The following is a 25,855-nucleotide window of genomic DNA, read 5'->3' as shown; positions in this document are numbered from 1 at the left end:
GTGAAATAAGCTACAATGGGCCCAAAGAAACTTGCTAGTGGTACCCCTGTGATAAAGAAAGTGAGAAACACCATAGATGTGAAGAAGGAAATAATACAGAAGTGGAATGATGTCCAAGTGGAATGATGTCCAAATGTGTGTGGAGAAGTACCTGCCTGAGCAAGCTGAAACAAGCCATTTTTGCAACAAGTTTAGTGACAGAACCATGTCCCATTTTAGGGAAATCTTTAAGAGGCACCAGAAACAGAGGACTATGGACAGTTATTTTGTGAGACAGGGGTCCAGTGACTCTCAAGCTGGTCCTAGTAGCATTAAAAGACAGAGAAGGGAAGTAACCCCAGAGAGGGCTTTGATACCTGAAGTCCTCATGGAGGGGGATTCTTCTTCCAAACACTAACTCCAACTCCCACTCTCCTCCTTCCTATCTTCCAGATGCCATCACCAATCTTCAATAAAGGTAAGTAAAATGTTATTTTATATGTTATTTAAATTTATTAATACATAATTGAACACTATATTTTTTGTGTGTATGTAAAACTGTAATTAATCTCTATAAAATATATTTTTTTGTGTGAATATTTTTGGGTTTCTGAAACGGATTAATTGTATTTCCATTATTTCTTATGGGAAATATTGCTTCGCTTTTCAGACTTTTCGAATTTAGAACTAACTCCTGGAACGGATTAAGTTTGATATTTGAGGTTCCACTGTATGTATGTTTTGCAAAACAAGAGACAGCAGTGACTGTAAATCCATGCAAGAAGTCTTCGGATGAGCAAGCGGAGTAACAGGTGAATGAAGGAATGTGATGTAGTAGATCCCTGCAACATAATAGAATCGAAAGAAAATTTTAGACTTATAAAACTAAATTAAATTAAAATTAAAATAATTTATTTCTTAACCCTTTCAGGGTCGAGAGGCCCTCTCCTAAACTCGTTCTAAGGGTTGAAAATTTTTTGGAAAAAAAAAAAATTATTTTTTCTTATGAAATGATAGAGAATCTTTTCCCGATCATAATGACACCAAAAGTATGAAATTTGATGGAAAACTTACGGAATTATGTTCTCGCGAAGTTAGTGGTCTCGACGATGTTGGCACATTGGCGATTTCACCCACTTTGAGCCCTGCTTTTGGCCAATTTCAGTGTACTAGTTGACAAAAATTATATCTATTTTGCTAGAACTCTATTTTTTTCTATTGAGTGAGTACAAGAAACCACCCATTTACCAATTTCAAGTATCCAATGAAGAGGTCAGAAATTGGCAATTTTGCCAATTTCACAATTTTCAGAAGATGCCAATTTCCAAATAGGGTCCAGAATAAGCAAGGCAGACATTCCTGGCACTAAAATAGCATTTTCTCTGTTCATTAGTCATGTCCCCAGGCCCCTCTTACATCTCTTTTGCTTTCCACTTTGAATTTTTATTCTCACAAAAAATAGAAGATTTACTGTTATACAGACTACTGTATTAGTGTAGAAATAGTGTAGAAATGGTATAAATAATAGCAGTGCACTTGTGAAAGAATATTAGACTCACCAGTTAATGTGTATTGGATGCTTGGCATGATTTGTTTACTTTTGAAATTTGGTAAAAATCGAACATTTCTGCTAGTTTGAGCTCAATTTCAAGGTATTTTTCATTTTAAAACCGGTCAAAATCATCTCAATTTCTGTAATATGTCTTCCATTCTATAAAATGAGACCAGGAAAACTAAAATACAACCATAAATACAATACAAAAATACACTGCAAATTCACTGTTTTAAACCAAAAACATGGTCGGAGCTTTTTTTTTTTCTCATTATGCACTGTGTGCTGCAGGATTTTTTTATACTGTGCACACTGACCACATAGACCCATTCTGTCATATGTAGGCCTACCAGCTTTCTCTCACTAGATTTGAAGGCGCTAGAATTTAGGCGTTCTAGTACTTCAATAACCCTGGTGCGTAAGCCATACTAGTACATCGGAAACCCTGAAAGGGTTAAGAGCCATACAAATACAGTAGTTATAGATTAAAAATTATTACATTTTGAGTTAGGTCTTATTATAATATAGATATAATTTTATACAATACAAGGCTCAGAAGAAAGCCACTAATTATGCAGATGCATTGCAGGCAAACTATTCATAAGGCTTACTACTTATATCAATATCTAGAACAACATTTAAGTCAGTATAGCTTCAGCAATTCATTACAATCATAAGTATACTACAACAGGTTGCAAATGAAGAATTGGCTAATTGCAAAAAAAATTACAATGAAATTACATTGGTTCAGTTACCTTCATATTATAGAGTGGTTGAATTGGGATGTTGAAATCAAAGCATGCTATACTACACTGGCAAATTTCAAAGTAGTTTCCAGATATATGAAGAGCGTAATTCAAAAAACTTTGAAACATATTGTTGTGGTCACTTCCTAGGGTGGCAGTGTATATATATATATATATCAGCTGGGCTCTAATAATGAGCCTTACCCTATAATACCTGGAGACACCTGGAGAGAGTTCCGGGGGTCAATGCCCCCATGGCCTGGTCTGTGATCAGGCCTTATGGTGGATCAGGGCCTGATCAACCAGGCTGTTACTGCTCGCTGCACGTAATCTAACATATAAGCCACAACCTGGCTGGTCAGGCATCGACTTTAGGTGTCTGTCCAGTGCCTGCTTGAAGACAGCCAGGGGTCTATTGGTAATCCCCCTGATGTATGCTGGGAGGCAGTTGAACAGTCTTGGGCCTCTGACACTTATTGTGTTGTCTCTTGTCATGCTAGTGGCACCCCTGCCACTAGCATGAGGGGGATGTTGCACTGTCTGCCGAGTCTTTTGCTTTCTTAGGGAGTGATTTTCGTGTGCAAGTTTCATACTAGTCCCTCTAGGATTTTCCAGTATTAGTCCCTCTAAGGTTTTCATGTAACTCTCCCTCCTATGCTCTAGGCGAGTACAGGTTTAGGAACTTCAAGCATTCCCAGTAATTGAGGTGGTTTATCACAGTTATGTGTGCTGTGAAGGTTCTCTCTACATTTTCTAGGTCAGCAATTTCACCTGCCTTGAAAGGTGCTGTTAGTGTGCAGCAATATTCCAGCCTTGATAGAACAAGCAACCTGAAGAATGTCATCATGGGCTTGGCTTCCCTGGTTTTTAAGGTTCTCATTATCCATCCTATAATTTTTCTAGCAGATGCGATTGATACTATGTTATGGTCCTTGAAGGTGATATTCTCTGACATGATCACCCCCAGGTCTTTGACATTAGTTTTTCACTCTATTGTGTGGATGGAATTTGAGACTCTCTGATCGCGGGTTCTATCCCCGCCTGTGGTATGGTTTGTTTTATACTCTGATGAAATTTTAATTTCCTCATGTTTTCCATATCAGAGTAATTGGAATTTCTCATCATTGAACTTCATATTGTTTTCTGCATCCTATTCAAAGATTTGGTTGATAGCTGCCTTGGGTCTTGCAGTGTCTTCAATGGAGGACCCTGTCATGCAAATTCAGGTGTCATCTGCAAGGGAAGATACTGTGCTGTAGCTTATATACCTGTCTATGTCCAATATGAGGAACAAGAAGGGGGCGAGTACTGTGCCTTGTGGAACAGAGCTTTTCACCATAGCCGCCTCAGACTTTACTCTGTTGATTACTACTCTTTGTGTTCTATTTATTAGGAAATTATATATCCATCTACTGACTTTTCCTGTTATTCCTTTACCACACTTTGTGTGCTATTACACCATGGTCCCACTTGTTGAAGGTTTTTGCAAAGTCTATGTATATTACATCTGCATTCTGTTTGTCTTCTAGAGCATTTAGGACCTTGTCGTAGTGGTCCAATAGTTGGGACAAACAGGAGCGACCTGTTCTAAACCAATGCTGCCCAGGGTTGTGTAACTGATGGGTATCTAGATGGGTGATGAGCTTGCTTCTTAGAACCCTTTCAAAGATTTTTATAATATGGGACGTTAGCACTATTAGTCTGTAGTTCTTTCCTATTGTTTTTAGTAACTGTGGGACGACCGCAGTGTCCATGCTCCCTCTCCACAGGATGTTAAAAGCACGTGATAGGGGCTTCTTGCAGTTCTTGATGAACACGGAGTTCCATGAGTCTGGGTCTGGGGCAGAGTACATGGGCATGTCATTTATCGCCTTTTCGAAGTCATTTGGTGTCAGGATAATATCACATAGGTGTGTGTCTACCAAATTCTGTCTCTCATAAAAAATTAATTTAGGCCTTCGACTCTCAGTCTGGTTAGTGGCTTGCTAAAAACCGAGTCATACTGGGACTTGAGAAGCTCACTCATTTCCTTGCTGTCATCTGTGTAGGACCCATCACATTTAAGTAGGGGCCCAATACTGGATGTTCTAGATTTTTATTTGGCATAAGAAAAGAAATACTTTGGGTTTCTTTCAATTTCATATATGACTTTTAGTTCTTCTCACATTTCTTGACTCCTGTAAGATTCCTTTAGTTTTAGTTCGATGTGTGCTATTTCTTTGACCAGTGTCTCCCTACATATTGCAAATATATTGACGTCTTGTAGTCGCTCTCTTATTCTTTGCCTTCATCTGTATAAGAAACGCCTTTCTCTTTCTAGTTAACATCTTCTCCTCCTTTTCCTTTAGGAAATATGCCTTGAGCATTCCTCAAGTGCCACAGAGTTAATTTGTTCTAGACATAGGGTAGGATCCATGTTGCTTAGTCTATCTTCCCAGTTTATATCATTTAGGACTTGGTTTACTTGGTTCCACCTTATGTTTTTGTTATTGAAATTGAATTTGGTGAAGGCTCCCTCATGTCTGATCATATTTTGTTGGTCTGGGGCTCCCCGCATACATGTCTGGACCTTTATTATGTTATGATCTGAGTATATTGTTTTTGTTATGATGACATTTTGTATCAGATCATCATTGTTAGTGAAGATGAGGTCCAGTGTATTCTCCAATCTTGTAGGCTCTATTATTTGCTGGTTTAAGGTGAATTTGGTGCAGAGATTTAAAAGCTCGTGTGTGTGCGAGTTTTCATCTGAGCTGCCTCCTGGTTTTATCTCTGCTACAATATTATTTGTTATCTTCCTCCATTTTAGGTACCTTAGGTTGAAATCCCCCAGGAGCAAGATGTTGGGGGCAGGAGCTGAAAGGTTTTCCAAACAGTGGTCAATTTTCAAAAGCTGTTCCTAGAATTGTTGCGACGTTGCATCCGAAGGCTTGTATACAACCACAATGACCAGGTTTTGGTTCTCGATCTTTACTGCTAAAACTTCAACAACATCATTTGAGGCATTTAGTAGTTCTGAGTATACAAGTGAATCTGTGATATACAGGCCATCAGTCACCAATTTAAAAATAAATTGTTACAGTCAGTCATTGATTATTTGTTGATTAAGTATTTGGTCCAACATTCGACAGTGATCTTGCTTGGGCTAACATGTAAATAGATAATGCTCAGACAAAATGTGCAACAGAAAAGGAACCACAAAATATGTGATTTGCTGGTGTTGCTGAAAATTTGGTTGCCCTTTCCTGTGAGGGCGCTAGATAACCAGTGACCTGTGTATTAAATCAGATTTAGTACTATTTTCCTGGGACCTCAGCTGTGAAGGTCTGTACTATGCAGTCTGGCTTCTAATTCTGTTTTTTTTTTACTGGTATTCTTCTTAATTCTGTCTGGTTCAGTAACGTTTCTGCATAGCATTTTATTCTCTTCAGTCACTTATTTTTTTTTTTTTTTTTTTTTTTTTTTTTTTTCAGAGTTTACAATGTGTTCTTTGACCAGCACCAGATTGAGTAACATGTGCACACATTAATATTTGTGATGACTTGGAATTTTTACATTTTATTGAATTACTAGATATTACGTTTTTTAAATCACCCAGTAGGGTAGCAATTTTGTTTAGCACTCAGTATAGTTGTCATCTTTCCTGGCCTTGAGCCTCCCTCTGCGTGCCCCCATCAGGCTTCCGGATGATGTGTGGTTGATAGACCTCGATGCCAACAAGATCACATCACCTCCGGCCTGTGAAGAAATTCCTCCCCTCCCAGAACCAGAATGTACCATTCTCAAGAACCATCTGAAGCAGGTGAGAAACTGCATATTATATGACTTATTATAAGAGGAAACTCTGAGGAGTTACCAGTTGTGATTACAAGGTCACTGCATGATATTTTATATTTTTGTGATTTTTTTTTTTTTATTGATGGTAAATGTAGAATTATAACTTTTCTTTTCATATGGGAAGGATTTGTATTTTAAGGCTGTTATACTTTCAGTAAAACATAATAAAGAGGAGCCAAAATTATAATGTGTTAGCAATTTGTGCAGGTTAATGGAAGCATGGATGGGAAAAAGTACATGGTTATGAATGAAAAAGTTTCCAAATCTAGCTGAACATGAATAGTTAGTATTTGCTTTTAGATACATATTAAGGACATTACTAATACTGGGTCTGCTATTATTCACTATTTAAGCATAAAGTAGAATTAAATTAAGCCAAATTAACATCTTTACATTTGGCATGCCTCAAAATCCAGGGCATATAGATTTTTTAGTTACAGTACCGAGTTGATGCTTGAGTAGTATACTGCATAATTTGTCTTAAACAGATATCAAGTGGTTATTTTTTATTGTATTTTGATGTTAAAATCTGTCAGTGTCTTAGTTATTGTGCTAGAAAATATTTTATATAGTACAGTAATTAGCTTATTTAAGTACAGTAGACCACCACCTTCTGTGCACCCAGGTACTGTGCATCCAGTGTATTGATAATAAAATTTTGTGTTTTATTTCTACCTTTCCCTGTAAATGACCATCTTTTACACTGGCAGGATATTTTTTTGTCAGTTGGTTTTCACTTGTTGAATTATAATAAAAAAAATTCTGTCTTTTACCAAATGCATTCATATTTTTGTGTATGTGTATTTTATGCATGTAAAGAGATCGTATATTTATTTGGTAGCAATTGGTCAAGAACCACATTTTTAATAGATGGAAACCACAAGTGACTAAATGCTGAGCATACAAAAACACTAAGCTGACTGCCACACTTAACTCCATCCTCCACACATTCTTGTGTTCACTAAAAAAAAAATTTCTCTCTCTCTTTCTTGTCTCTGGATATTAACTTACAGATTAGGTCCATAAAAATACAGTTACATATAAAAAAAATTAGTTTTATGAATAAGTGTCATATATAATCATCCTTTGTACTCTTGTTACAAACAGCTAGTTCTTAGAGTGCAACACCAGGAACACAGCTCGGTCATTACCTGGGAATCCCTTTATGTACTATACTTTTTTCCCTGTTTCTCACAACACATTGTTTTCTCTGTAAATGGCTGTTTTTGAAGAGGTAGACTTATTTAGCAATTTTTCCATTTGCTGCAGTATGCCTGGTCACAGACCAGGCCGTGGGGGCGTTGACCCCTTAAACCCTCTCCAGGTATACTCCAGGTATACCTATTATTTTTCCTATTATCACACCGGCCGATTCCCACCAAGGCAGGGTGGCCCGAAAAAGAAAAACTTTCACCATCATTCGCTCCATCACTGTCTTGCCAGAAGGGTGCTTTACACTACAGTTTTTAAACTGCAACATTAACACCCCTCCTTCAGAGTGCAGGCACTGTACTTCCCATCTCCAGGACTCAAGTCCGGCCTGCCGGTTTCCCTGAATCCCTTCATAAATGTTACTTTGCTCACACTCCAACAGCACGTCAAGTATTAAAAACCATTTGTCTCCATTCACTCCTATCAAACACGCTCACGCATGCCTGCTGGAAGTCCAAGCCCCTCGCAGCACACAAAACCTCCTTTACCCCCTCCCTCCAACCCTTCCTAGGCCGACCCCTACCCCGCCTTCCTTCCACTACAGACTGATACACTCTTGAAGTCATTCTGTTTCGCTCCATTCTCTCTACATGTCCGAACCACCTCAACAACCCTTCCTCAGCCCTCTGGACAACAGTTTTGGTAATCCCGCACCTCCTCCTAACTTCCAAACTACGAATTCTCTGCATTATATTCACACCACACATTGCCCTCAGACATGACATCTCCACTGCCTCCAGCCTTCTCCTCGCTGCAACATTCATCACCCGCGCTTCACACCCATATAAGAGCGTTGGTAAAACTATACTCTCATACATTCCCCTCTTTGCCTCCAAGGACAAAGTTCTTTGTCTCCACAGACTCCTAAGTGCACCACTCACTCTTTTTCCCTCATCAATTCTATGATTCACCTCATCTTTCATACACCCATCCGCTGACACGTCCACTCCCAAATATCTGAATACGTTCACCTCCTCCATACTCTCTCCCTCCAATCTGATATTCAATCTTTCATCACCTAATCTTTTTGTTATCCTCATAACCTTACTCTTTCCTGTATTCACCTTTAATTTTCTTCTTTTGCACACCCTACCAAATTCATCCACCAATCTCTGCAGCTTCTCTTCAGAATCTCCCAAGAGCACAGTGTCATCAGCAAAGAGCAGCTGTGACAACTCCCACTTTGTGTGTGATTCTTTATCTTTTAACTCCACGCCTCTTGCCAAGACCCTCGCATTTACTTCTCTTACAACCCCATCTATAAATATATTAAACAACCACGGTGACATCACACATCCTTGTCTAAGGCCTACTTTTACTGGGAAAAAATTTCCGTCTTTCCTACATACTCTAACTTGAGCCTCACTATCCTCGTAAAAACTCTTCACTGCTTTCAGTAACCTACCTCCTACACCATACACTTGCAACATCTGCCACATTGCCCCCCTATCCACCCTGTCATATGCCTTTTCCAAATCCATAAATGCCACAAAGACCTCTTTAGCCTTATCTAAATACTGTTCACTTATATGTTTCACTGTAAACACCTGGTCCACACACCCCCTACCTTTCCTAAAGCCTCCTTGTTCATCTGCTATCCTATTCTCCGTCTTACTCTTAATTCTTTCAATTATAACTCTACCATACACTTTACCAGGTACACTCAACAGACTTATCCCCCTATAATTTTTGCACTCTCTTTTATCCCCTTTGCCTTTATACAAAGGAACTATGCATGCTCTCTGCCAATCCCTAGGTACCTTACCCTCTTCCATACATTTATTAAATAATTGCACCAACCACTCCAAAACTATATCCCCACCTGCTTTTAACATTTCTATCTTTATCCCATCAATCCCGGCTGCCTTACCCCCTTTCATTTTACCTACTGCCTCACGAACTTCCCCCACACTCACAACTGGCTCTTCCTCACTCCTACAAGATGTTATTCCTCCTTGCCCTATACACGAAATCACAGCTTCCCTATCTTCAGGTATACATGATTATTTTATCACAAAAGTGAAAATCATTTTGCGCTTTAACTTGTCCCTGCACCACATGTAAAAAAATGTTATTTGGATCTGGTGACATTGACACATCATGCTGCAGGATGTCATGTTCATTTTTTCACTTTACTTATTTGCAGTTAAATATACTTTTTATGGGTTTATGGAGCATACTCAAGCCTGACTTTAAGAAAAAATAAAATAGTTTTCTACGTAGGAAATATTTAAAAATTGATGCCGGGTAATGTTTGCACGAGAAAAATAAGTGTAATGTACAATATGTGTACAATAAATTTAAATTTAAAAGCTTAATAATCGTGAAAAGGCAAAAAAGTACAAGGTCAGAAAGAACGATCATGTTATTGCTGTATATCAGCTTGTGAGAACACAGTGAACATTTATAAATCTGGTTAGTAATCTCAAAGGCTAACCTGATAGCAAATCTCAAAACCTTCTCAAGCTTTGCATGTTTGAGGCATTGATTCCAAGTCAGTGGTGCATACTCCAGTTCTAGCTTTATAAAGGTAGTGTACATTATTTGGAAAGAGGCTTTGTTAAACTTTCTGAAGGTTATTCTTATGTTTAGTAGTACCACATATGTATGCTTTTGATATTCTCTTTGTGTGGACTTATAATTACAGGTATGGTTTCATTACTCTCTTTATGTGGACTTAAAGTTATAGGTTTGGTTTTACAAGCAGGTCCCACTTATACAGCAGGTTAGGTTCTGGGCCACCACTGTACAGCAAAAATTGCTGTAAAGTGAAACAGCCTATTTTCACTTTCAAATACATACATAGAAAAGCCTGATTGCAATAATAATAATATAATAATATCTTTATTTACTACAAGTACATGTACATGGTATACAGGCCTAGCTGACATCAGTGACATACTACTATATAGAAAACCCCTAGTTATGCTGAACATTTAGGACAAATTAGGTCAGTGTCCCAGGATGTGACCTGCACTAGTCGACTAACACCCAGGTACCTATTTTACCGATAGGTGAACATAGACAGCAGGTGTAAAGAAACACGCCCAATGTTTCTACCCTGGCTGAGAATCGAACCCAGACCCTCATCGTGTGAAGCGAGAGCATTAGCCACCAGGCCACCAGAGCAGTACTATTTTAAGCGTGTATTGCTGATGTTATGAATGAAAAGAAGTTGGATGTCCTGGCCCTAAGCGAAACAAAGCTGAAGGGGGTAGGAGAGTTTCAGTGGGGGGAAATAAATGGGATTAAATCTGGAGTATCTGAGAGAGTTAGAGCAAAGGAAGGGGTAGCAGTAATGTTAAATGATCAGTTATGGAAGGAGAAAAGAGAATATGAATGTGTAAATTCAAGAATTATGTGGATTAAAGTAAAGGTTGGATGCGAGAAGTGGGTCATAATAAGCGTGTATGCACCTGGAGAAGAGAGGAATGCAGAGGAGAGAGAGAGATTTTGGGAGATGTTAAGTGAATGTATAGGAGCCTTTGAACCAAGTGAGAGAGTAATTGTGGTAGGGGACTTGAATGCTAAAGTAGGAGAAACTTTTAGAGAGGGTGTGGTAGGTAAGTTTGGGGTGCCAGGTGTAAATGATAATGGGAGCCCTTTGATTGAACTTTGTATAGAAAGGGGTTTAGTTATAGGTAATACATATTTTAAGAAAAAGAGGATAAATAAGTATACACGATATGATGTAGGGCGAAATGACAGTAGTTTGTTGGATTATGTATTGGTAGATAAAAGACTGTTGAGTAGACTTCAGGATGTACATGTTTATAGAGGGGCCACAGATATATCAGATCACTTTCTAGTTGTAGCTACACTGAGAGTAAAAGGTAGATGGGATACAAGGAGAATAGAAGCATCAGGGAAGAGAGAGGTGAAGGTTTATAAACTAAAAGAGGAGGCAGTTAGGGTAAGATATAAACAGCTATTGGAGGATAGATGGGCTAATGAGAGCATAGGCAATGGGGTCGAAGAGGTATGGGGTAGGTTTAAAAATGTAGTGTTAGAGTGTTCAGCAGAAGTTTGTGGTTACAGGAAAGTGGGTGCAGGAGGGAAGAGGAGCGATTGGTGGAATGATGATGTAAAGAGAGTAGTAAGGGAGAAAAAGTTAGCATATGAGAAGTTTTTACAAAGTAGAAGTGATGCAAGGAGGGAAGAGTATATGGAGAAAAAGAGAGAAGTTAAGAGAGTGGTGAAGCAATGTAAAAAGAGAGCAAATGAGAGAGTGGGTGAGATGTTATCAACAAATTTTGTTGAAAATAAGAAAAAGTTTTGGAATGAGATTAACAAGTTAAGAAAGCCTAGAGAACAAATGGATTTGTCAGTTAAAAATAGGAGAGGAGAGTTATTAAATGGAGAGTTAGAGGTATTGGGAAGATGGAGGGAATATTTTGAGGAATTGTTAAATGTTGATGAAGATAGGGAAGCTGTGATTTCGTGTATAGGGCAAGGAGGAATAACATCTTGTAGGAGTGAGGAAGAGCCAGTTGTGAGTGTGGGGGAAGTTCGTGAGGCAGTAGGTAAAATGAAAGGGGGTAAGGCAGCCGGGATTGATGGGATAAAGATAGAAATGTTAAAAGCAGGTGGGGATATAGTTTTGGAGTGGTTGGTGCAATTATTTAATAAATGTATGGAAGAGGGTAAGGTATCTAGGGATTGGCAGAGAGCATGCATAGTTCCTTTGTATAAAGGCAAAGGGGACAAAAGAGAGTGCAAAAATTATAGGGGGATAAGTCTGTTGAGTGTACCTGGTAAAGTGTATGGTAGAGTTATAATTGAAAGAATTAAGAGTAAGACGGAGAATAGGATAGCAGATGAACAAGGAGGCTTTAGGAAAGGTAGGGGGTGTGTGGACCAGGTGTTTACAGTGAAACATATAAGTGAACAGTATTTAGATAAGGCTAAAGAGGTCTTTGTGGCATTTATGGATTTGGAAAAGGCGTATGACAGGGTGGATAGGGGGGCAATGTGGCAGATGTTGCAAGTGTATGGTGTAGGAGGTAGGTTACTGAAAGCAGTGAAGAGTTTTTACGAGGATAGTGAGGCTCAAGTTAGAGTATGTAGGAAAGAGGGAAATTATTTCCCAGTAAAAGTAGGCCTTAGACAAGGATGTGTGATGTCACCGTGGTTGTTTAATATATTTATAGATGGGGTTGTAAGAGAAGTAAATGCGAGGGTCTTGGCAAGAGGCGTGGAGTTAAAAGATAAAGAATCACACACAAAGTGGGAGTTGTCACAGCTGCTCTTTGCTGATGACACTGTGCTCTTGGGAGATTCTGAAGAGAAGTTGCAGAGATTGGTGGATGAATTTGGTAGGGTGTGCAAAAGAAGAAAATTAAAGGTGAATACAGGAAAGAGTAAGGTTATGAGGATAACAAAAAGATTAGGTGATGAAAGATTGAATATCAGATTGGAGGGAGAGAGTATGGAGGAGGTGAACGTATTCAGATATTTGGGAGTGGACGTGTCAGCGGATGGGTCTATGAAAGATGAGGTGAATCATAGAATTGATGAGGGAAAAAGAGTGAGTGGTGCACTTAGGAGTCTGTGGAGACAAAGAACTTTGTCCTTGGAGGCAAAGAGGGGAATGTATGAGAGTATAGTTTTACCAACGCTCTTATATGGGTGTGAAGCGTGGGTGATGAATGTTGCAGCGAGGAGAAGGCTGGAGGCAGTGGAGATGTCGTGTCTGAGGGCAATGTGTGGTGTGAATATAATGCAGAGAATTCGTAGTTTGGAAGTTAGGAGGAGGTGCGGGATTACCAAAACTGTTGTCCAGAGGGCTGAGGAAGGGTTGTTGAGGTGGTTCGGACATGTAGAGAGAATGGAGCGAAACAGAATGACTTCAAGAGTGTATCAGTCTGTAGTGGAAGGAAGGCGGGGTAGGGGTCGGCCTAGGAAGGGTTGGAGGGAGGGGGTAAAGGAGGTTTTGTGTGCGAGGGGCTTGGACTTCCAGCAGGCATGCGTGAGCGTGTTTGATAGGAGTGAATGGAGACAAATGGTTTTTAATACTTGACGTGCTGTTGGAGTGTGAGCAAAGTAACATTTATGAAGGGATTCAGGGAAACCGGCAGGCCGGACTTGAGTCCTGGAGATGGGAAGTACAGTGCCTGCACTCTGAAGGAGGGGTGTTAATGTTGCAGTTTAAAAACTGTAGTGTAAAGCACCCTTCTGGCAAGACAGTGATGGAGTGAATGATGGTGAAAGTTTTTCTTTTTCGGGCCACCCTGCCTTGGTGGGAATCGGCCAGTGTGATAATAGAATAGAAATAGATTAATATTTAAGATTTATATAGCTACTTTAGAGTGATCTAGGCTTTCTTCTGAGTTTTCATTTGTTTCAAATTATATTTCTATTATAATTACATCAAAGTAAAAGTTTTAATTAACTGGAATGTAAAACTAACTACTGTAACTTTGTATGACTCACAATTTTTTTTTTTTTATTTCATATTTTTTATAAGTCGGCAGCATAGTAGGGGATATTTTTTCAAACCCCAAATTATTGCATAATTTCTATGATGAATAAAGTGGTAATCTTTCAGTATGGTTAAGTTGAGTTTGCTAAGTTATATTTAATCATATATTAGGCTTTTTTTAGCATCAAAATCCTTGTTAACTCCTCAGTGTGTTGAAACTGCCTAAGTCATTCACTGCCTCTTTCCACAACTTCTACCTAAAGGCATTGATGGTTATCACCCTGAGCTCTTCTAGTGCTTCCTTGATATTTTCTATGTAGAGCTTATTGATATACTCTTTCCATCATTGTACCAGAGACATTCTTTGTTTATGTAATTTCAAGCCTTGTGTAATGCCATTGTGTAATGCCTTTTACAGGCAGAAATTGCCTCTTGGTCTAAGACCAATGGGAAGCAGGCACTTCATTTTAGTGGGAAAATGAGGAAGACTACAATTTACCAGGCCAAGGTGGGCAGGAACATTAAGAAAAGTTGTTCAGTCTGTGCAAAGGGAGGTGCACTGCTACCTTCCCAATTAGGTGACATGAATCACTCATATACTGTATATGCATATATATACTATACTGTGTTGGGATGTTTACATGTGCGTGATGTAGTGCAGATGACAAGAAAGAGATGAGTGTCAATATTATGTATGAAAAGAAGCTGGATGTCCTGGCTCCAAGTGAAACAAAGCTGTACATGGATGGTATACAATACCAACAAGATGAAAATTAGACACACATGCAACATCAGACATTTCACATGTGTCTGATTTTGAAACAAAGATGAAGGGGGTAGGGGAATTTCAGTGGGGGAAAAAAAATGGGATTAAGTCAGTGGTATCTGAGAGTTAGAACTAAGGAGGGAGTAGCAAAAATGTTGAAGGATCAGTTATAGCAGAAAAAGATGGAGTATACCATATTTTACAGTGAACAAGACACTCTGGTGTTGAGGACGCCCCCTTGAGTTCTGACAGGCTAAATTTTGGAAAAAAAAAAGATAAACTGTACTTCGGCCTCCAAGACGCTGGATAAATTTTCGAGACTTATTTTGGAAAAAAATAGTGAGAGAGTATTTGTGGTTGGAGATCTAAATGCTAAAATGGAAGCAACTGTTGTAGACGATATAGTAGGTAAGTTTGGGTTGCCAGGGATAAATGATAGAGAAAGATTTGGTAATAGTAATACATATCTTAAGAAAAATTAAAAGAATTAAGTATATAAGATATGATATAGGAAGTAATGACAATAGTTTGCTGGACTATATATTGGTGGATAATAGGCTGATAGGTAGATTTCTGGATGTGCATGTTTATAGAGGGGCAACAGATACATAAGATCATTATTTATTTGTAGCTACATTGAGAGTAAAAGGTACATAGATAGGGTGCAAAGAGAATGCCATCAGTGAGCAAAGAGAGAGGTGAAAGTACATAAATTAAAGTAGGAGGTAGTTAGGGTGAGATATAAAAAATTATTGGGAGAAAGATGGGCTAGTGGGAATATAGGTAATGAGGAGCTTGAAGGGGTAGGGGGTAGATTTAATTAAGACTGCAATATTGGTGTTCAGCAGAAGCTGTGAATATAGGAGGGAAGGTGTGGAAGGGAAGAGAAATGATTGGTGGAATGATGAGGTAAAGGGAGTGTTAAGGGAGAAAAAAGTTAGCATATAAGAAGTTTTTACAAAGCAGAAGTGATATAAGGAAGATGGGGTATATGGAGAGTAAAAGAGAGAGGTTAAGAGAGTGATGAAGGAGTGCAAATGGAGAGCAAATGAGAAGAGGGATAGGAAAAATGTTTTGGAGTGAGAGTAACAGGTTGAGAAGACTTGGGAACAAATGCATTTGACAGTTAAAAGGAGGTGAGGGGAGTTATTAGATAGGAAGTTGGAGGTATTGGGAAGCCATAATATGGTATGGTAAATCAAAGAGCAGTGTGACCAGATGCACATCACACATTTTGACTCGTGAGGCTCTGACAACTGTTATTTTCTCTCATGGTGGTTTCCACAGCCGAGTCAGAAAGTGAAGCTAGGCTCTGATGAGTGAGTGATTTTTTTTCTCACAGTTATTTCCACAGTCAGAAGGTGAGGCTAGCCTATGATGGATGAGTGATTTTTTACCCACTGGTGCCCACAATAGCATGAGAAAAAAGCTAAGCAGGAGTGTGACAGGGTGGGTGGTTCTTCAGCAGTTATACTTCAGTGCAAAATATTTTGAGAGGTGTCTTCTACAAAAGGCTGAAGTTAGCAAAGGTTATCAAATATAGTTTTACTGTACTGTATATCTTACTTTTTAATTTGAAAAAAGACAGGATTAGCAAAACTTTCACATCTGTTTGTCATATATTCATACTCTGTGTAAAATACATTTGTTTGTTTTTCCTGTGATGAATGTATGAGCTGTTTATATTTATGCTTTGCAGTTGCTTGTCATGTGTGTGCATTATGAGCATGTGTTGAGTATTGTGTTGCATTGCATTAAAGAAGATTCTTACAGATCTTGGGAAGAAATGTCATATATGTGCTAATCTGTTGCCCTGAAATACTGTAATTTATTAGATAAAATATATATAAATCTATTTAGTGTATAATGGCATGATTTACTAAGGAATATATTGAATAGTTTATAATACTGAATATGTAATAATTAAAATAATACAGCCACTTAAAAATTTAATTTTTTTACTACAGTATTGTATAGAGTATTTGAATTATGAGCTGCGGAAGTTATGCGAATTAGTGTGAATATCATGTGATGGATGTGTACTTCTCTCTCCTGTGCTACCCACCTGTGCGTTGTCAGATCCATGGCCTCTACCAGACTAACTGGTATTCAAAATTTCATCAACTAACTATCGAAGCCGGGGTAGGATTATTTCCATATCTTGTGTTTCCCTTCTTTTTTTTTTTTTTTTTTTTTTTTTTTTTTTTTTTTTTTTTTTTGTCTGTGCAACATATCATCTATTATTTAAATTTCCTAAATTTTGTTATAGTTTCTGAAAAAATATTAATGCTCCAGTGGATTATTTTTCATAACATCTGTTTGAAATTAAAATCCTCAAGTGATGTCTTAATTGTGTTCAACTCTTCTAAGCCATCTTGTCTCCTGCCATTTTTCCCTAAACCATCTTGTTTCCTTCTGCCATTTTTCCTAAGCCATCTTGTCTTCTGCCATTGTTTAAGCCATCTTGTTTCCTTTATGTGTTTTCTCCATGCAGTCATGTCTCTGATCTGTGTTCTCTGAGCCATCTTCTTTCTCATCTGGGTTCAGTATTTCCACTATATATTACAGTGCAGGTAATTTACCTCTTCTTCTTAAATTGTATATCCCGTTTAGTAGATGTTCTGTCATCATTCATCTCTACATTTCCTCTAACATAGTCTTTCACTTCAATGGCATATCTTTTTATTACAAGTATAATTTCTTCCTCTTCCACTTGTGTATCTCTGTTACTTTACAGTTGTACAGATATACAGTATTAGAATTTCTCTTTTACCACAGAAATTGATGTATTGTTACAACCTTGTGTACCTCCACCAGTGCAGGTTTATTCATTTTTCACTCTAATTTCACTAGCTATTTTATGTATACTTATCTTCTTATAGTGTAGGTACAGTATAGGTATACTTTGCTAGTAGCATATAACTGCAGTGCCACTCATATACTGTATGTATGGTACATATTTCTCTCTTACACTGATTTCACTAGTATGTATATTATCACTTTTAGTTCAATTTTTTAAGTAATTGCCATTAATTATATTTATCCTATTCATCAATGGGATTATACCTATAAATTTTTCTTCCAGATAAATCTGAAGTTGGAATACAGTACATTAAAGTCATCTAGGTTCAGTTGATTTTTACTTCATTAGTCTGTGACTAAATTTATGGCAAAAATTTCTTTTTGTATACAAAATACTTAGTTAGCTCTTTAAGGTGCTTCTTTGGTCATTTTTAGTACACGTGCAGTTATGTTATGAAATGTCAATAGTCAGTTGATCAATATTCATTACAGACATGAACATATAGGAAATTAAGTATGCATTTCAAATATTACCTCAGGCTAACTTATAAATTGAGATGTGAGATAGATGAAATTTCGGTGTAGGATGATGCCATTCTATGTTACCTGCAGGAAATATCAAACTAGAGGCAAACAAAAGAGTGTAGGTAACACAGATCAGCAGCACAAATGAATCAACATGGAGATAATTATAGCACAGTAATTTAAATGTAGTATATTGGGTGTCCTGTGGCTTGGGTGGCAGTGCACAGAGCTTACATCCTGAGTGTCCGTGGTTTGATACCTGGCATGGGTGGAAACGGGCATGTTTCCATACACCTACTGCCCCGGTTCACCTAGCAGTAAACAAGTATACCTGGGTGTTAGTTGACCGTTGTAAGTCGCATCCTGCAGGGTGGTAGTTTACCTCAGATAAGGCTGGGCTTTGAAATGAGCTGAGGTAGGATAACAGCTCTTAGCCTGTAAAATTGATTTGTGGAAAAAAAAAAGAAATTCTGCCTTAAATAGGCTCTCTTAAGCAGACAGTCTGCTGAAGGCGACCTCAGTTTCAGGCCATATATACAGTACTCTTTTTAAGTGTTAATTTGTTGTCTCTATGTGGATTCATTTATGCTATCACTCTAGATATTTATTTCTCTTGATATCCTACTTCTGTATTTTCATGTTTTCCCACCACTGACGATGTACTTCTGCTATTCCATTCTTAAGTATTTATATCTTTGTAAGTTTATTCCTGTCCTCATAACTGTAATACAACAGAGCTCTACATCAGTATTTCTCCTTCATAGTATAGGCATAGCCTTTGCTTTCCCCCACATTCACTTTGTGGTATCAGGTCGCATGCTCTCTAACTTTTGGTTTTAAGATGATCTATCCTTAGTGCAAGAATACGAATGGGATAATCTTTGTCTTAACTTTTATGGCTTTAGTTAGTCTAGGTGCTCTTGATATGGTTGAAGGTTTGCATGTCATGTTGATAAGATTACAGTGTGTTTAAAGAGATTATTCTGTTTTGAATTGCTATACTGTACCACTTCATAATGGTTTGAAAATTTTGACTTGTGCAGTTCTCTTCGGCTAAGAATGAGCTGACCATTATGGGTGGGTGTGAATTGATGTACATCATGCATGTGTACACATCTTAGGCTGTTTAATGGTACTTCGCACGTCTTCATCTCTGGCTAAGGATATATTTCAGTATATTTGTGTTTTTTCTCAATATTTTATAAAATTGTTGTATATTTTATGTATGAGATTATTTAATATTTCCAATGCAAACAAATTAACTATTATTATTTTCACCTTTACGTAAAGATTAAATAATTTTGAATATCATTTAATATGGATAATTGTCATCAGTGGGATTAATTACTCAAAATAATGCACTGGTTTCACATAATTTTACTAAAAGAATATTCACTTCAAATGAAAAAGTGGAGATCATCAGCCATTGTTGAACATGTATGAGTTGTTGATAGTAGTACAAGATATGTATATATATAAATTTGCATTCATACTGAAGAGATTGATCAGTAGTTCTTATGTTTGATCTTGATCTTCCCCTCCCACCCTCCCTCCTTCCCATTTTCCCCATATTTCTCCCCATCATTCCTTGATCCATCTTATTTACTGTATTCACTATTATTTTTTCTTTCTCCTGTTCCTTGTCATTGTTTCCATGCGGCTCCACCTACAGGCTATAAAATCTATGGATGAGGTTTGTCATGCGTGGTTGACATGTAGTTCACAAGTTTGATCATTTTTTAGTGAGCTGTCTCTGTTTTTCTGCCTTTGACGTGAGAATCTTGCCAGAGAAGTTTTGCCTGCCTTTGGTGTTTACTGCATGTCAATACAAATAATGTATGTCAATACTATATATCATTTTTGTCTCTGGTAAAACATTGTATAAGATGTATTGTGATTAATTAACATTTTTTTGTAATTTCTCTGGTAATCAGATTAGTGAATTAACCATCATTCCTCTCAAAATTAGTGAGAAAAATGATTCCTCTCAAAACCACATGTAGTAAACCTGGCAAGATTATCAAGGCAATGGTCTTTCTATGTCCGTCACATTTTTGTCAGATTTTTTTTTACCCATCCCTATACTTGAAATGTAAGTACAGTATATTTAGCATGGTAATTGTCTAAGAAATTTACATTAATTCATCCTCAGAACTCATGATTTATTATTTCTTTGACAATTGCTTTTATATATGGGTGTGGCACTGACTGAGACTTTATAAGCCCATTCATTTCAGTAGTTGAAGTTCAAAATGTATGAATGATTTGTCTTCTTCAGTAACTTTAATTGTATGAAATAGACAAGTCATTTAGATTAATATTAAAAGTAGTTATCAGTGATCACTCATGCCACACCCAGTGTAGTCAGTTCCCAGAATTTCGTAGATTTGGTGACAGTTTTCTTTTAAGCAAGAAATCATCGGGACGATTTTAGATTTTAGAATACTGTACTAAACTTTACCCATGGGATTTAGTCACATGGTATATGCTATATTCTCATCTTATAGCAATGAAAATATTAAGGTCATTTATTATCTGGATGCTGTATATTAGAAAATTAATAGAACTAGAAATACATTTATAAATTGTCCTTAGGACCAGCTATGACTGCCACTAATTGTAAATCTACAGAAATCTATTTACAGTATATGTAATGAAATTAACATTCCCATTTGAAAAGCTTCTCTTCTGTGTCACTGTAGATTGGATTTTCTCATTTTGTTATGGAAAGAGTATGATTTCTTTTAAGGATTTCATAACAAGGATTAGTGATTCACTGCAATATCCTTTTGCTATTTGCTCAAGAGTAATATTTATTCAGTGGGGATGAACTTAAATAGCATGAGCTGGTGAGTTATCACTTACCCAATTTATAATGATTTTTAAATTTTAATGTATGTACTGTATATTACTTCCCACTTTTATTTTAGGGTGAAGTTTGATAATGTACTATTATGTACTGTAATTATTTTCATTATTGCTAAAAAAAAATTGCATGATTGCATGAGCTGGATATCAACAACACACCTAAGATATATTTTTGGACTAGAACATGTGTTCTACATTGATGAAGTTTATACGCCAAGTTTTACCTGCCTCCAAGACACGGCTTATTTACTCATTGTACCTCTACCAAGATATTATTTTAATTTTAAATTTTGTTCTTTTAAATTTTTCCTGAGTAAAGTTAAAAGCTTTAATGAATTTCTGGCAGTGTAAATTTTGAAGGCCTTTCATCTTATTTCTCTAAAATGGAATACAGTATATTAAGTAATTTGAGTGACTGACAGTGTATTACTACTTTACAGAAAGTTCCTCGATATGCAAAGCATTTTGCGAAGCCTTAAAACTGAATTATGATTACTCTGGGAGATGGCCAACATCTTCAGAAAAAAAGAAATAGTTTTAAAAATATTGGAGATATTTAGCAATTCATTAAAAAAGTGTAATTCATAATTTATAAGATGATGGTATTTAAAATTACCAAGATTATTCAGGATTTGTTAATTGTACTTAATGTTTACAAGCCACTAACTCATATCTCTCAGTGAAGTAATGTCTCGACTGATTAGTATTGTCCTGATTATTACAGGAGTGAAAAATAGCTTTTAATGAACATGCAAAATCTTCCACTTATCAGTTTAGTAGGCCGAAGACATTAGGCTTAAGTTTTAAAATCAGAAATTATTTTCTCAAGAGACTTATCTAGTGTTGATAATAGGCCAGTACATATGTTAACCCTTTGACTGTTTTCGACGTATAAATACGTCTTACGAGCCAATGTTTCTGACGTATGTATACTCAATAATTCTAGCGGCTTCAAATCAAGCGGGAGAAAGCTGGTAGGCCCACATGTGAGAGAATGGGTCTGTGTGGTCAGTGTGCACCACATAAAAAAAATCCTGCAGCACACATTGCGTAATGAGAAAAAAAAAACTCTGATCGCTTTTTTGGAATAAAACACCGACTTTGAGGTGTATTTTCGTATAGTATTTATTGTTGTATTCGCGTTTTCATGGTCTTAGGTGATAAAATGGAAAATATATTACAGAAATAGAGATGATTTTCATTACTTTGACGATGAAAACGACCTTGAAACTGAGCTCAAAGTAGCGGAAATGTTCGATTTTTACCAATGTTCAGGAGTAAATAAATCACACCACACGTCCAATACACGTCAACTGGGGAGCCTAATATTCTTTCACTAGTGCACTGATATTATTTATACCATTTTTACAATAATGCAGTAGTCTGCATAACAGTAAATTTTGTATTTTTTGTATGAATAAAAAATCAAAATAGAAAGCAATAATAATATAAGAGGGGCCTAGAGATGTGTCTAATGAACAGAGCATATGTTATTTTAGTGCCACGAATGTCTACCTTGTTTATTCTGGACCCTATTTTGAAATTGGCATCTTTTTTAGTTTGCGTGAAATTGGCCAAATTGCCAATTTCTGACCACCATATTGGGTAGTCCAAATTAGTAAATGGGAGGTTTCTTGTACTCAGCTGATAGGTAAAATGGAGTTCTAAAGAAATAGCTATGAGTTTGGTCAACTGGAACAATGGAATTGGCTGAAAATAGGGCTCAAAGTCGGCGAAATCGCCGATACGCATATGTCGCCGAGACCGCTAAATTCGCGGGAGCATAATTCCATGAGTTTTCGACCAAATTTCGAACTTTTGGTGTCATTACCATCGGGAAAAGATTCTCTATCATTTCATAAGAAATTTTTTTTTTTTTGTTTTTTTTCAAAAATTGAGCGACATAGAATGACAGTTTCAGAGAGGGGCCTGAAACAGTCAAAGGGTTAATATAATAATAATAATAGTAATAATAATGAAGGGAAAAAATATCAGTCCAAAATTATATTAATGACATGCATTGTTCATTTGAATGTAAAGAATATGCAGCTCAGTGAAATATAAATTACTTGGTAAATTATTTATATATAATTTTGCATTTTTAAATGTGGTTGATTTATATTTTGTTTTACAGTGACAAATTTTTAAATTATATTCTAATATGTTATAGAGTATGACTTTAAATGAAGTAAAGAGATGATGTATAAACTATTAGCAGTGCTAGTATTGATTCCTCAGTGAGAATTTGCTTTTTTTCTACAATGGAAGCGAGAACATGGAATCTTTTCTCTGTCTTTCCCTTTATGCTTGTGCATTAATGCCTCATCTCCCATCTCTTTTGTACCAGGCCCTGGCAAGTATGTCCCCGCAGCCACCTCCACCCAGGAGCATGGAGGAGGTGCAGAGAGAGAAGGCACAGCAGCAGTACTCTCCTGCCACACATTATAATCCATTTATATATGGTCAGTCATGTACTCTACTGCTTGAGTGAATGTATTGCAACAGTCATGTATTCTATGTACTTGAGTAAATGTAATACAATAGTCATTTATGTACTCCACTGCTTGAGTGAAAGCATTGGTTGGCAGAACATCTACAGTAAAGATACCCTGAACCTACTAAATATACGAGACATACACTCATATTATAATGCCTACTACGTATACAGAACATTAAACTTCAATAGAAACCCTCCACTGAAACTTCTCCTTGATAGCTAGAACAGAACACACAGTCACAACACATGGCACAAGGCACTCTTTTACATCCCTCATATCAGTCTCACACTATGCAAAAATGCAATGCACATCAAGGGCCTGAAGATCTGGAATTCACTACTTGAACCGGTAAAGGATCCCCTGACTAAATATAAATTTAGGACTATGCTTAAAAATCATCTCATCTCTCAGTACCAACCAAAACAACTTCTAATCAGTTTTAAGCAACTTTTTTTTTTTTAACAAGTCGGCCGTCTCCCACCGAGGAAGGGTGACCCAAAAAAGAAAGAAAATCCCCAAAAAGAAAATACTTTCATCATCATTCAACACTTTCACCTCACTCACACATAATCACTGTTTTTGCAGAGGTGCTCAGAACACAACAGTTTAGAAGCATATACGTATAAAGATATACAACATATCCCTCCAAACTGCTAATATCCTGAACCTCTCCTTTAGACTGCAGGCACTGTACTTCCCATTTTTAGGACTCAAGTCCAGCTATATAAAAATAACCGGTTTCCCTGAATCCCTTCACTAAATATTACCCTGCTCACACTCCAACAGATCATCAGGTTACAAATACCATTCGTCTCCATTCACTCCTATCGAACATGCTCATGCATGCATGCCTGCTGGAAGTCCAAGCCCCTCGCCCACAAAACCTCCCTTACCCCTTCCTTCCAACTTTTTCAAGGACAACCCCTACCCCGCCTTCCTTCCCTTACAGATTTATACACTCCATGTCATTCTACTTTGATCCATTCTCTCTAAATGACCAAACCACCTCAACAAACCCTCTTCAGCCCTCTGACTAATACTTTTATTAACTCCACACCTTCTCCTAATTTCCACACTCCGAATTTTCTGCATAATATTTACACCACACATTGCCCTTAGACAGGACATCTCCACTGCCTCCAACCGCCTCCTTGCTGCTGCATTCACAACCCAAGCTTCACATCCATATAAGAGTGTTGGTACTACTATACTGTCATACATTCCCTTCTTTGCCTCCATAGATAACGTTTTTTGTCTCCACATATACCTCAACGCACCACTCACCTTTTTTCGCTCATCAATTCTATGATTAACCTCATCCCTCATAAATCCATCTGCCGACACATCAACTCCAAAGTATCTGAAAACATTCACTTCTTCCATACTCCTCCTCCCCAATTTGATATCCAATTTTTCTTTATCTAAATCATTTGATACCCTCATCACCTTACTCTTTTCTATGTTCACTTTCAACCTTTACACAAACTCCCAAACTCATCTTACTAACCTTTGCAATTTTTTTTTAGAATCTCCCATAAGCACAGCATCATCAGCAAAAAGCAACTGTGGCAATTCCCATTTTGTATTTGATTCCCCCATAATTTAATCCCACCCCTCTCCTGAACCCCCTAGCATTTACTTCTTTTACAACCCCATCTATATATATATTAAACAACCATGGTGACATTACACATCCCTGTCTAAGACCTACTTTTACTGGGAGGTAGTCTCCCTCTCTTCTACACACCCTAACCTGAGCCTCACTATCCTCATAAAAACTCTTTACAGCATTTAGTAACTTACCACCTATTCCATATACTTGCAACATCTGCCACATTGCTCCCCTATCCACTCTATCATATGCCTTTTCTAAATCCATAAATGCAATAAAAACTTCCCTACCTTTATCTAAATACTGTTCACATATATGCTTCAATGTAAACACTTGTTCTACACATCCCCTACCCACTCTGAAACCTCCTTGCTTATCTGCAATCCCACATTCTGTCTTACCTCTAATTCTTTCAATTATAACCCTACTGTACACTTTTCCTGGTATACTCAGTAAACTTATTCCTCTATAATTTTTACAATCTCTTTTGTCCCCGTTCCCTTTATATAAAGGGACTATACATGCTCTCTGCCAATCTCTAGGTACCTTCCCCTCTTTCATACATTTATTAAACAAAAATACCAACCACTTCAACACTATATCCCCCCCTACTTTTAACATTTCTGTCATGATCCCGTCAGTTCCAGCTGCTTTACCCCCTTTCATTCTGCGTAATGTCTCGCGCACCTCCCCCACACTCACATCCTGTTCTTCTTCACTCCTAAAAGATGGTATACCTTCCTGGCCAGTGCATGAAATTACCGCTTCCCTTTCTTCGTCGACATTTAAAAGTTCCTCAAAATATTCTCATCATCTACCCAAAACCTCCATCTCCCCATCTACTAACTCCCCCACTCTGTTTTTAACTGACAAATCCATTCGTTCTCTAGGCTTTCTTAACTTGTTTAACTCACTCCAAAATTTTTTCTTATTTTCATAAAAATTTCTTGACATTGCCTCTCCCACTCTATCATCTGCTCTCCTTTTGCACTCTCTCAGCACTCTCTTCACCTTTCTTTTACTCTCCATGTACTCTA

General features: G+C 37.3%; 1 protein-coding gene across 18 annotated transcripts in view; it reads left to right on the top strand.

Annotated features, from left to right (window-relative positions):
• Window positions 1-25,855, top strand: part of Rab3-GEF (Rab3 GDP-GTP exchange factor) — a 277,389-nt gene that overhangs the window by 79,552 nt on the left and 171,982 nt on the right. For 11 of the 18 annotated variants that reach the window (XM_070092001.1, XM_070092000.1, XM_070092002.1 and 8 more), the window contains exons 11-14: window positions 5,932-6,079; window positions 16,593-16,655; window positions 19,513-19,533; window positions 23,056-23,170. In XM_070092001.1, coding sequence (XP_069948102.1) covers window positions 5,932-6,079; window positions 16,593-16,655; window positions 19,513-19,533; window positions 23,056-23,170 — 347 coding nt within the window. The remainder of the gene's footprint in view (window positions 1-5,931; window positions 6,080-16,592; window positions 16,656-19,512; window positions 19,534-23,055; window positions 23,171-25,855) is intronic. The other 7 variants (XM_070092004.1, XM_070092018.1, XM_070092008.1 and 4 more) reach the window with 4 other exon arrangements.

This window comes from Cherax quadricarinatus, chromosome 38 (genome assembly GCF_038502225.1).
Source record: "Cherax quadricarinatus isolate ZL_2023a chromosome 38, ASM3850222v1, whole genome shotgun sequence".
Taxonomy (NCBI): domain Eukaryota; kingdom Metazoa; phylum Arthropoda; class Malacostraca; order Decapoda; family Parastacidae; genus Cherax; species Cherax quadricarinatus.
Note: the sequence above shows the minus strand (reverse complement) of the source record. Positions and strands in the feature narration are given on the sequence as shown.